The following is a 12,447-nucleotide window of genomic DNA, read 5'->3' as shown; positions in this document are numbered from 1 at the left end:
TGGCTGCTGGGAAGTGACGCCACCGTGACTCATGTCATTCTGTTTAAAACAGTCCTCCCCCTCACCGTCTTCCCCTCCTTAGAGATGCACCTTAGAGGCTTTCAGCAGAACCCAGTGATGCTCACCCTCCTCTTCTACCTCCTTACATCACTTTTGGGCCATGACACTTTGTCTCAGGTGACCTTTGTGGCCACCAAACTCTGCCAAAGCACTTTAGCAGCTCACTCCAAATACAAACAAGCTTTCTTTTCCTGGCTTTTTTTTTTTTTCCTTTATTAGTCTTTACACTCCATAAAAACCCATTGCAGGTTTTCTTTCACATTCACGAGATCTCCTGGAAATTATTGCCATTTCCCATACAATTACATATTACAAAAAATAAAAAGGTCAACAGACAAAGAGAGACGCTCATTGTGAACTCCCTGCAGATGCAGAAGCCAAAGAGAGAGAAACCGGTTTTCACAGACAAAGGCTGGCTAGAAGGTGACCACACACACGCACACTAAAAAGCCACATAACACTGAACAAGACCACTTGACCACACACAATACAAGTTAGGAACACATGGGAACGGATGGAGAAAGAGTTGGCTTGGAGCTTGTCAGGTTTTTTTGGTGTAAAATCCAGCAGTTACAGTGTTATCTGATGGGAAGTTAACTGGAACAGAGGATTTGAGACATTCAAGTATTCTAGGGCTGTTCTTAAATAACAGATGGGAGGATAATAGCTCAGCAGGGTAGCCTGATAGCTTCTGTTAAGTCCCCTGCCTTAGTTAAAAGCACATCCAGTACAAAGGCAAATGCAGAAGTACAGGAAATGCAACACCTGAATGGATCCATGGTCTAGTTTGGTATCCAGTTACACTATGGTCAATACCTGACACTTCAGAGGCTGGAGCAGGACGGGATTTTCACCTGGCTGTGCAACCCTGTCCTGGGAAAGCAGCTCCCTCTCACCACCCCAGCCCTTTGCTCCCTGAAACATGACACAGGAGAGGGGAGGAGGAAAGCGGGAGGTAAAGCAGAACAAATATTCACTCCCACCACCCCTGCGGATGCAAAGGTCATGCTTTTCACTTTGCTTTCCTTCCTGCTGCTGCTGTTTATTGCTTGAAATGTTTAATAAGGGTCTTTTAAGAAACAAGAAGGGAAGGAGGTGGGAACTGAGAACATACTAAATGGGTTTCTCATTGCTCCCGAGGAATCTGGGAATACAGTAGTGGGTGCACACTCTGGATAAAAACCTAAAAAAGCACTTTCTTGATTTAAAAAAGGACCATAAAAGTTCAGAGAACCTGCCACACTTGTGTCTCACAGTCACAGCACACGGGAAGTATGACCCATGACAACCACTCCATCTTGGACCAAGTCGAGGGGGTTTCTCTATTGCACGTTCATGAAATGTTCTTGTTGGGGGTCACAGTTCGGATCAGAGAACCACACCAGCTCTGGTCTCCCAGGGTTTTTCAGCAGGATGAAGATGCTGTCATCGGGCTGAGTTTCAGCTGGTGGACAGGAGAGTGGATGGGCACAGAACTCAACACTGAGGTAGGAAAGGCAAAACAGGAGCCTTCAAAGTCTTTGCCTAAGGTCAGTTCTTCCGCAAAGAAAGACGCAGCTTCTCTTTTGCATGAGGCGATGGGGGGGCTGGGGGTGGAAGACAAGATCTCTGACTCATACTGTAGCAACTGGCCCATGAAACCAAAGTTTGGCGAGATCAGGCTCCGGCGCTGCTTGATGTAATCGAAGGCTTCTTCCAAACGGAGCTTCTTTGTCTTCATGAGATACGCCATGCAGATGGTGGGAGAGCGTGAAATCCCCGCTTCGCAGTGCACCAGGATCTTGCCCCCCATTCGTCTGACATGATCTAGGGGAAAAAAAGGTGTTGCAAACATCAGTTATCACTGGGGATGCAGAGACACTGTGACATGCACCCAGCACTGAAGGTACAGACAGTCCATCAGCAAAGAGAGGCTTGTTCCTTCATTGAGTACTAAGGGTAACATGGAGATTAAAAGAGAAGAGGGACAAAACCCAGAGATGGAGCTGAGCTGCAGATGGCACTTGATTTCAGAATCTGTGTGTCCTGATTTGGTTCTTTCTGTATTTTTTAGGAAATTGCTTCCGTTTCTCCTTCCCACATGCCTTTTTCTTTTTTGGAACAACTGACTTTGCAGAGCATTGCAAGATAGAGATCAGGTATCTGGGCAATGCTTGCGTTTGCTGTACCCTCGCTTCTCTGCCTGAGCTCAAAGTGCTGACCCAAGCCCAAACCATCAGGTCTTTCAGATGCTGCAGGGCTGCCTTCATCTCATCAGCTTTGCTAGAAAACCAGGACTTCTAAGTCCTAATTCCCTGTTTGGCTGGTTAGCAGCACATGGCAGTACCAAGTGCTGAGACCTTGGTGGGTGCCCTTGGGTGGAGAGGCTGAGCTCACTCCCTGGGGCCTCACCACAAAGCACACAAGGGCTGGTAGGCAGTTACTAATTACAGCCTGGTTAAAGGATGCTTGGACTTAAGTCAGGATATAAAAGGCTTATGCAAAGCACCCATTTTACACAACAGGAGCCACTGTGGTTACTCACACAACACAATGATTGTTATTAGATTAAAGAGAATGTGCTTAAAATAAACCCTTTCCACACAAAAACTACAGTTCAAAAATAGACATTCTTTGCTCTATTGCCTTGAGCAATATGTTCAGGCTCCAATTTATGGATAACTGAGCTGAGTGTAGCACTCAGTGGAACAACGCAGAGCTGAGCAAGTTATCATTTGCCTGTCTTCAATTGTCTGCCTGGGGACTGGTGCCACCACAACCGGTTATATTTAACTACCGCACAAAATAAGGAAGACATGGACTTGAGTCATCTGCAGCATTGACACCACACACCCAGATTTAAAAGAAAGTGAAATCTAAAGTCATCCTCAACCTGGGAAGTTTCCAATTGACTCAATTATCGGAAGGGGCTGGGGATGGGGCAGAAGAATGTCATCAATTATCCTTTCCCTGAGAGGTACCAAGAAGGGAAGGTTTTTGCAGTTCTGCCTGCACTGCTGAAGGACTGAGCTCCGTTGAGCAATGAGCCCAGTGAATCTGTAACTGGGGGTTTATTCTGTTTCTCTCTTGAATGTTCCTGGAGAGCAACAGCACTGATTTCACCACCACCCTGTCTCCAGCTGCTCCACCCCACTAAACCGCACTGTACAAGGAGCCTCTCCCTTGTGCTACCTGGCAGAGCTGATGCGCACTCACCTCCCCAGCCTTATACAGGAAGATTTGAAAGGGATGGCCCAGAGTTTTCTAAAGGCATCTTCATTGCTTTGCATCCAGGTATTTAAGGGTGGGATACTGGTACGAACAAAATGAGCAATGGAAGGAGCTCTGTGACAAAGGGAGATACTGGATTTCTAAGACACTGGCTTTAGGATATCGCAGCAGAGCAAAGTAATAAGCTCACTCTGCTTCACCTGGCTTTTCTAGGGTCTGGTATGCGAGGCCAAGGAAACAATAAGGTTTTCTTCCTTTGCAAAAAATCAATAGACTTTGGTGTTATTCAACCATACGTCTTTGCTCCTTGTCATGCTGAAGTTACACCTACGCTTGCTTTGAAAATGGATCTACCCAGCTACGTGCCTCATCTGCCTGATGGCAGTCAAGAGGAGGCATTTCCTCTCCTGAGCCTCTCAGCCTGGAGAGGACAAAGACATTGCTCTGAATGTCCCTCCTTCCTTCCTTCCTCATAGAAATCCCTCTACCAGGAGAAATGCTTGGGAAGGAGGGAGCATAAACTTTTGCTGGACATCTGGGAACATACATAAAACTATGTGTCCTTCCCACCAACACGTCTTTTAAAATAAATGACTTTAAAATACATGAAGGTCTGGAAACATATTCATTTGGACCTACCAATGAAATCAATGGCTTCCTGGAAGTGTGAGCTGATGTCTGCTGTGTGACTGTCCTCCACTGGGATCCATTTGTAGCAATACTGGTCTTTGAAGGACTCTGAGCTTTTCCTGGAGACATTGAGCAGGGCCGTGATGTGCAGGTTGGCGAGAAACTCGCACTTGGAAGCATGATAGGCACTACCAAGGTAGAGAAAAGGCAGGATTTCAACTGGACCACCCTGGAAGAGAAGGAGCAGAAACATGTAATTCCTTTCCAAGAGTATTTAAGTCCTGATACCCTGCGTGGGTGCCCGCTCCCTCTCCCACTGGTGCTGTTGGACCCCAGTGCTGCTGGCCAGAAAATCAGTGCGATGGCAAAGCCCACGCAGCAAGAAGGTTTTCATTTTCCTATCCACATCTGTGAAGCACAAAGTTACATCCAGCCCACTCACGTGCAGGGTGTTTCTGGCTTTCTTTAAAGTGCTGCCCCTCAGGATGCAACCAAAGCGCTTTCAGATGCGAGAGGTCCATTCCCTCCGGGGCTTTACCAAAACACAGGCGAGGTGGGGAGCCACCTCTGAGGAGGGAGGAAAAGGAGGACAGAGGAGGAGGCTGCTCTAACTCAGCCCAGGGCTCAGCCCCTCCACTTAAACCTCCAAAGCTGAAGTAAAGCAATAAAATTGGAGCTCCTCATCCCCTCACACCTCCCTGGAGAGCAGCACCCACTGCGTCACCCGCCCCGAGATGTCATCTCGGTTCCTCCTTCCTCAGCGCAAGCAAAGGCTGGGTGACGAGACTGTGAAAGAAACAAAACCAGCCATCGCCTGACACCAGGGTTTTGAGATCACAGGTAACTTTCCATGATGCACAAGCGCTGCTGCCAGCCCCCAGCTGTGAGAAAACAGCTTTCCACCCCCACAGCTGCCCCCACTGCAGGGTCCACACACCGGGGACAGGCAGGAACCACACAGGGCGGAAGGATGGAGCCTGCGGTGGGAGATGCACGGGGGCATCACCAGGGGCTCCCCCCGAGTGCCAGGAAACGCACGCCTCGGCGGAAGCAGCCTGACCGCAGGGTGACATCTCGGAGCACACGTATTCCCTGGGCTGGGCCAGCATGCAGTGACTTCCCCTGTGGAAACCCGGCTTCCCCTGCCCAAGGGCGGCTCTCAGGAGCCACAGCCTCTTCAGAAGTGGCCCTACAACAATGGCCCTCTCCACCAGGCTCAGATTCCTCCTGGGCTCTCAGAGGAGGCTCAAGCAGTGCATACTACTTTGCCTGCTGGAAAATGATGCTCCTGGCAGCCTCTCCTCTACTACTCATTTTAAGTCTCCTGGGGAGGCATGAGCTGCTGCCGGGCTGTGTGATAGATGGGACACAGATACAGTTTTGGGGCTGGACAGGGTGTTTTTACTCCTTCTATTGCCTAATTTTGAAACCAGGCAGAGGCAACGCTGACCAGGGCATCTTATTCAGCACATGGGCTGTCAACTCGGACTGTGACAACTTACTGACAGCCCACATCAGCACAAGGGCCACCAGCACCCTGCCAGCCTCCAGAGCCCAGAGGTAGGGGGGAAGAAGACCCATGGGGAAGATCATCCACTGCAGCCGTGACACATACCTGGTCATAAGCAGGTTTGTGGTTGGTGCTCTGCTTCTCACAGTGGCTGGCAAGGTTTCTCTCTGCCTCAGTCCTCTCCAGGGAAATGAGTTTTCCATCCACACAGCACTCAGGATATTGCGAGTTAAAGGTTTCATAACCCCCTAGGGAGAAAAAGGGAAAAAGAAAAAGGAAGATATGAATGTTTGTGCTTGCAAAACCTGGTTTAATTAACTAGAGGAGAAATGAGGCTCCATCGGTTGCAATGCAGTGGGATAGCGCTGCACAGCGATGGGCCCCAGGGGGTTAATGAGGGATAGTGCTCCCCTGAGAAATGCCTTTGTTTAAAAGGCTTCAGGCACCCAAAGTAAAACCTCTATTACTGCTGACAATTATTAACTTGCCAAAAGCTGGTGGATCCAGATTAAAACTGTTAGTGAATGTAATTCTATCGAATCTATCAACCATTAACTTCAGTACAGCAGGGACTAAACTCCCTCCCACAGGTTTTATGTAAGAGCAGTATTCCCAGTGTTTGAGATGAAGATGTCTGTGCTCAGGATTCATCTCTAAATCTGTCATTACTATTTACACTGTGACAGCATGAGGACTATTTTACTTGCATTTCTGAACGGACATAAGCACAAGAGGGGGATGCTTGCAACTGTGTCATTAATCACCACAATGCACGAGACGGCGAGGTAATGAAGACAGTCCCACTGAAACCAATCTATTAAATAACAGCTATAAAACTTAATGAAATCCTGTGACAGCACTTGACAACTGAATAGCCCCACATGAGCTATCCTGCATGGTTAAGGGCTGCATTCATTTCATTCAGTGCACTGCTAATGAAAAGGAATTAATCCTGTTATTACATTGTTACTCAAAGTTTGTCGTCAGCTAAATCACCCTGTTTCCAGGCTGGGAATACACTGCACGGAAACACAGGATCTCTAAAATGAATGTGAATAAGCCAGGTAGCAGAAGCAGCCTGGAAACGTCAGTGGCGTGCCACATGTCTGCCACCTGTGCTCTTTCAGAACCCAAATCAATTGCGAAAACTCTTGAGCAGCCAGATTCAATAATCCTCCAGAGCAGGGCCCTCAAGTAAACACAGCTCAGAAAGCAAAACCCCAATGTGATTCATTCACCTGCAACTGGTTCACCCTGATAAGCGGGGTCAGTGCAGGTGCCCGGTGCAAGGAAAGGTTATGAAACAAAGGAAGCACTGAAGATCTGAGCAGCCGCAGGGCCCCTACCACGGGCTGCCTGGTACCTTGACATTTCGGCTCCGTACCACTGCTGTGTCATTGGTTTGCAATGTTTGAGCAGATGTGTGCTCGAATTCATGACGTGCTACCGTCGCCCACTCAGCCCTGCCGTGGGGTCCTCGTGTTGCAAGAGGCCAGCACGATCCAAAGCCCACTGAGGGTGATGAAAGTGTGTTCCATGACGGAGGGCTGGAGGGTGACTTGGCAGTGAGCTGGCACCCAGCACCTGCACCTTTCCTCCTACTCCCTAGCCACAAGCAGTCAGCACGCCCCAGAGCTCACAGCAGGTCAAGCAGCCAAGGGACCATGGAGACCATAAGGGGTGTTTGTGTGTGTGATAAAGTGATATCCACAACAACTGGGTCGATAAAATATCCCTAACAACCTGCAGTGTGAAAAGCCAGCAAGCACAGGCAGCTCTCCACACTCCTCCGCTTCCCTGATCTCCAACTGCCCTTCACAGGGAAGACTTTTAAATCCTCTTGTTTTGCATAGCTGACCTTATCTCCTCCCTGGCCTCCAACCACTGCCATTGCATAGGAAAAATATGCTTATATAAATAGCCATTGACTCCCTGTGTTGTTGTTTCTACTCTTGAATGAACACAGAAATCCACGCCAGCCAAATCGGCGTGTGTGTTCGAACAGACATGCATGGCTCATGTCTCTGGGGCAGCAAACGCATGCAGCTGGTGAATGGTTAATTACAAGCCTTGAGGATCAGGATATTTGCAGGCCATTCTTACAGTGAGTCATCTCCTCATCCCATCCTCCAGCAATCTCCTCTTCCCCCTCCCCACTCAACCTAGCTTCCCGGAGGTCATTTCTGCAAATACTAGATGGCTCATCGCAGAGAGCTGGGCTGCTTTGGTTTTAATCAATAGATAATAGAATCCTTGTCAGCACCAAGGGAAGAGTCCTTATTTTATCTTGCTGCATGATCTTCCCTCCACCACACAACCAGTGCTGTGGCTGGGACTGAAGCTCACCCATAATGAAACTGCACCTACACAGATGAAAGATATGACATGCTCACTCCCCTGAAAGGAAGAAAGTGAGGGATGGAATAGGGCTTACTGTACCATTTGGCCTACTTGCCTATACTAGCTGCCCCTTGCCTGGGGCCATGCTTGCGGGGGAAACCTGCTCATAACATAGAATCATTGAACAGTTTGGGTTGGAAAAGACGTTAAAAACCATCCAGTCCCAACACCCTGCCATGGGCAGGGACACCTTCCACTAGACCAGGCTGCTCCAAGCCCCATCCAAGCTGGCCAAGGTGAGACCATCTTAGCCCTTAAGTAACCAACACCTCCTCCCAGCTCTCCCACTCTTAGGGAGAACAGGAATACAAAGGGAACCTCAAGGAGGTTTTATTTTCCTGATGGTTTTACAGCCCGTTATTTGAGAAGTTGGTGTTACAGACTCCCAGAAGACCCTTTATTCTGATCAATGCCCACTGCTTCAGGGTGATTTATATCCCCTCTGCACAGAAACCTTCCCCCAGACCACAACAGCTTCCGGGGGGGTCGGTGGTCCTGGTGAATCACCAGTGCTGCCTACTGAGTCACCAACTCTCCTCAGGCTGCATCAGACCTGAAACGGAGCTGTGGACTTCATGGGCCTGATCCTGACACCCAGAGCACTTCCAGCAAAGGGGAACAGCATCAGGAAAAGGAGGAAACTTTCCCATCCATGAAGGGGGAATGTTTTCAAGATAAGACACTTTGCAATACACAAAAGGCACAGAGTAGAGCCTACACCAAACCCCCACCCCGGATAAACTGCCCACAGCCAGAGTCACCACCTCAAAGTGTGGGGCTGGTCCATAAGAAGAGGACGATCTCGTACCGAAATGAGGAGGCTGGGAGTCAGTAGAGCTTAATTCAGCCCTTGGTTTGCCACAGACTTCCCGGTGTGACCCTGGAAGTGTTTTTTCATTTTTAGTTTAATGAGGTCCCTAAGGGTTTGACTGCCCCAGCACAGTGCAAGTATCCCTGCCTTGCAGCAGTACAACTGGTGCTTTGGGGGGGACCGAACAGAGACAAGCGGGGGTGTCCCTCCTCATGGCATCTGGCAGTACCAGGTTGGTGGTGCCTTTTCCCCGTTGGGGATGTACTGGGGGCAGTGCTAGTTATAGGAGACCAAACTGAGTACATCAGGGCAAGAACTGGCATGACGAAATGCTTAATAGAGGTGAATTAACCCGGGCCAGTGAGGACACAGGAGCAGTTAATTCAAGAAACATCGCCTGGTTTTCTCCCCATTTGCAGCCTCGGGATATGGCAGTGGGGGTGTTTAGGAACCCCGGCTTCGGCGTGGTCCCCTCCGGGGAACCCTGCAGCCCCGGGTGTGCGGTGACAGGGGCGGGCTCCGAGCACTGCCCGGCTGCGAGGGCAAGCAAGGGGTGGGAAGGGGGCAAGAACAACAGAGAGGGCAAAGGGACAAGGGCGCTGCCTGGAGAAGCAGAGGGAAGGCAGGGGTGGGAGAACAGGGGAAGGGCGGGCTGAGATTTCTTTTTATCGTTTTATTGTGTCCGAGTTACACGGAAGAAAAAGAGCCTCAATCAAAGGGCTATAATACACGTGAGGAGGTATTTCTGTCCCCCAACAAACCCGGAATTTTGGCTATGGGCTTCCTCGGTGTGCCCGATGGGGAGACAGAGCTCTCGGGTGGAGGAGCAGGCAACGATCCCCGGGGTTCGGGCGCCCAACACGAGCCGCCCCGTGTCACCGGGCGGAGAGCGAGAAGCGGCAGCTTCGGGTCTCCTTTTCCCCAAGGGGCGGATTTTATTTTCCACGCAGCCCCGATCCCTCTCGCCCACTTCTCCCTTTGATAATCCTCAACTTTTGCTCTTCTTCCCTAATATTCTTTGCTTCCCATCAGCTTATTAAACGTGCGGCGGGGGTGAGCGGAAAGGCATTTCAGCTCAGCCCGCCGAGTCTATCCGGGATTTATGTCCAGTGGGTGGAAAAGAAACGAAATCCCGGCGTTACCTCCCTGCCCTCCAACAACAACCACGTTAATCGGGGGAGGTGGGGGGGTGGTGGCGGAAAAGGAACGGGACCACTGCGGGGCCGCCGCCAGCCGGAGAGGCTGTGGGGATCGATCCAAATCGCCCTCCTAAACTCCTACCCTCCCGTTCCCCGCTGCCCCTCTCACCTTTCAGGAAGCAGACCCTGGCCCCAGCCTCGGGCAGGCTGGAGAGCAGGGCATTGAGGACGATCTGTGCCGTGCTGTCCTTTTTCAGCTTCTGCCAGTGCCCCGTGCCCTGGTCCAGCACCACCACGGCCGCCAGCCGAGCGGTCCCGGCCGCCCCTTCACCGCCCAGCAGCAGCCGGGACCGGGCCGTCTCGTCGGGCACCACAAAGTGGAGCGGCACGGCCCCGCCGCGGGCCCGCCGCATCACCACGGAGTTGAGGTTGACGTTGAGAGAGCCGCGGAGGCAGGAGGCCGAGTAAGACAGGTAGGGCCGGCAGTCCAGCACCAGGCAGCGGGAGGGCTCCTTCCGCAGGAGCTTCCTCAGCTGCCGGCAGTCAAGGGACGTGACTTTCATGCCGGCAGCGGGGCAGGAGCAGGGAGAGCGGCTGGGGAGTCCCGGTGCTAGCGCGGGAGCGCGGCGATAGGACGGGAGGGACGGAGGAACCGCGGCTCCGCGCCGACCCCGGGCAGGGAATCCCGGCTGCCGCCACCGGGCATTTATATGAATGGGAGGCCGGGCCTTGACGACACTGCCCATATAAGGGGAGTGACGCGCCCGCTTGCCAAATATGGGCATCCCCCGCCCCGTGCCGCCCGGCTGCACCGCCCCCTGGCGGGGATCCCCTCCCTCCGCCGTTGCGCGGCGGGGGCCGCGGGCGCGCAGGCAGCGTTAGTCAGGCTGGAGGCAGAGGAAGCTGAAAAACGCCGCAAAAATTCTCCAGTCATCGGCCCCAGGCTCATCCCGGCATCACCCCTGCCCCGGGAGCGGAGGGAGGGAGAGGGAACGGGGGAAGGAGGAATGGCAGTGCTGGAGCAGGGCTCTCACACCAGGTTGCAAAGAGGGGTTTCAGTTCCCCTTGTTCCCCCTTCTCTGTGCATGTTCTCCCCCCCAGCAAAGGTTGATCACAGCTATAAGCGTGGGCTGCCCGGGGAATATCCTCGGGGATGCGGTTATCTGGCAGCAAAGGAGGAAACGAGGAGTAGCAGCTTGGGACAAAGCAAGATGCGCCATTCCTGCAGAATGAATGAGTGCTTGGAGAGCGGGTCAGGGATGGAGGACACCTGCAATGGGAAAAATTGCTTGCATGGCTGTTTGAGGAGGGGTCTTGCGTCCCTTTCCTTGTGGTGGGCTTTAAGGCTGCGAGACTGTGCCTCATGGACCGGCAGGACATACATGACAGACCTCTGCCTGTGCCTGTGTCCAGAAGCCAAGACACTAAGATGCACAGGAATTAGGAAATTGGGCACTTGCCTTTTCCTTGTAGATAAGTCTTGCAAAGCGACCAAAAAGAGAACTGGAAATTCCTGGAAGAAGTTGGGCAAAAGGATGAGCTCCAGCTCACTGCGGCCCCAGAGATTACAGTGGAGCTGTCTAAGAGCAAGGCGTCATTTATTCTGATGGTGCCCTGAAAGTATGTTCACCTCAATAGGAGGCAGGAAGTGCCATCGCTGCCTCAGATTGCCTGCAGCTGAAACAGAGAAGCATGAAAGAGGCTGAGTGCGGAGGAAAAGGTTCAGGCTGATTAAAAGAATAGCAACTACTGGTTTCGAAGCACCTTCTCCTCATCTTCCTCTTTCAACGCTCCCCCCCGCAGCCCCCGGCTGGCTTCTTCTAACCTGACCCCCCTTTTCCCCTCCTCTGAGTCACTCAGGGTACGAGGTGGAACAAAAATAGAAGCAGCTTGTGGGTAGGGGCAGATGTTCACGGAGCGCCTTAGCGTGGGTGCTTCACCTGGCCACTGCCGTCATGCAAAGCAGTTCCTTCCCTGCTCCTGCAGCCATCATGGACATGGCCAGAGCTGCATGGCTGGGTTGGGTGTCCCCATGTGCTAGTGTGGTCCCTGCCAGAACCAGATCCCCACCACGAGAAGCCATGGCCACAGCCGTGCTGAAAACCTTCACATCATCCCATGGGCGGGCTGATTCCTCCCCTGTATTTTTCACCAGGGGGGCAATCTGGTACTGTCAGGGGCACAGTGACTGATCCCACCACAGGAAACCTCCTGAACATAACCTGCCTTTCCTGCCTCCCAGCCTCAGGAGCGGCTTCTTCCTCCCTGAGAAGCAGCCTGGCTCCCTGGGGGCTCGCTCCCCCAGTAACAGCCCAGCTGGAGATCTGGTCCCAGTGCGGCACAGGGAGGGTGAGAGGGGCTCCGGGCAGGCGCTAGCGTGCTCCTCCCTCCCGGGAGGAAGCGGGGGGCCAGTGGAGTCACACGAGAGCATCATTTCCTCTCAGGAAACCCAAGTGAAATATGTGGAGGGGTGGGAAAGAGAGCTTCAACCCCCCCCCCGGCTGAAGTGAAGGGGGCAGATCACACCACCCCAGCAAACAACCTCTATGGGGAATACCTGAAGTTTGGCCTGTCCTGGGCAGGGTGAACATGACCAGACCTGACCTGCAGCTGACCTTCCTGCTTTTACACACCTAATGCCGAGCATCCAAACAACTGCCTTTCAGTAGATTACAGCTCTGCTTTTG

At 52.1% G+C, this 12,447-nt stretch overlaps 1 protein-coding gene and 1 long non-coding RNA gene across 2 annotated transcripts; one reads left to right on the top strand and one right to left on the bottom strand.

Annotated features, from left to right (window-relative positions):
* Positions 1-231: 231 nt before the first annotated feature.
* DUSP5 (dual specificity phosphatase 5) lies at positions 232-10,492 on the bottom strand. Its single transcript, XM_057421014.1, has 4 exons — positions 9,930-10,492; positions 5,516-5,658; positions 3,910-4,129; positions 232-1,866 (listed from the first exon to the last, which is right to left on the bottom strand). Exons 1-4 carry the CDS (start codon positions 10,321-10,323, stop codon positions 1,466-1,468), a joined length of 1,158 nt encoding a protein of 385 aa, XP_057276997.1. The 5' UTR covers positions 10,324-10,492; the 3' UTR covers positions 232-1,465.
* Positions 10,157-11,520, top strand: LOC130605502 (uncharacterized). Its single transcript, XR_008973725.1, has 2 exons — positions 10,157-10,233; positions 11,399-11,520. It is a non-coding gene; the product is annotated as an uncharacterized LOC130605502 (long non-coding RNA).
* The last annotated feature ends 927 nt before the right edge of the window (positions 11,521-12,447 follow it).

The sequence above is a fragment of the Pezoporus wallicus genome, unplaced genomic scaffold, assembly GCF_028554395.1.
Source record: "Pezoporus wallicus isolate ANWC-B61680 ecotype Strahan unplaced genomic scaffold, APGP_CSIRO_Pwel_v1 contig_3365, whole genome shotgun sequence".
Classification (NCBI taxonomy): domain Eukaryota; kingdom Metazoa; phylum Chordata; class Aves; order Psittaciformes; family Psittacidae; genus Pezoporus; species Pezoporus wallicus.
Note: the sequence above shows the minus strand (reverse complement) of the source record. Positions and strands in the feature narration are given on the sequence as shown.

Bases quoted from the DNA above. Each gene is read 5' to 3' on its own strand.
- DUSP5 (XM_057421014.1), bottom strand. From the start codon at position 10,323: ATGAAAGTCACGTCCCTTGACTGCCGGCAGCTGAGGAAGCTCCTGCGG. The intron at 5,659-9,929 runs GTGAGAGGGGCA...TTTTCTCCCTAG, and splicing joins CAGGGTCTGCTTCCTGAAAG to GGGGTTATGAAACCTTTAAC. The intron at 1,867-3,909 runs GTAGGTCCAAAT...TTTTTCCCCTAG, and splicing joins GGAAGCCATTGATTTCATTG to ATCATGTCAGACGAATGGGG.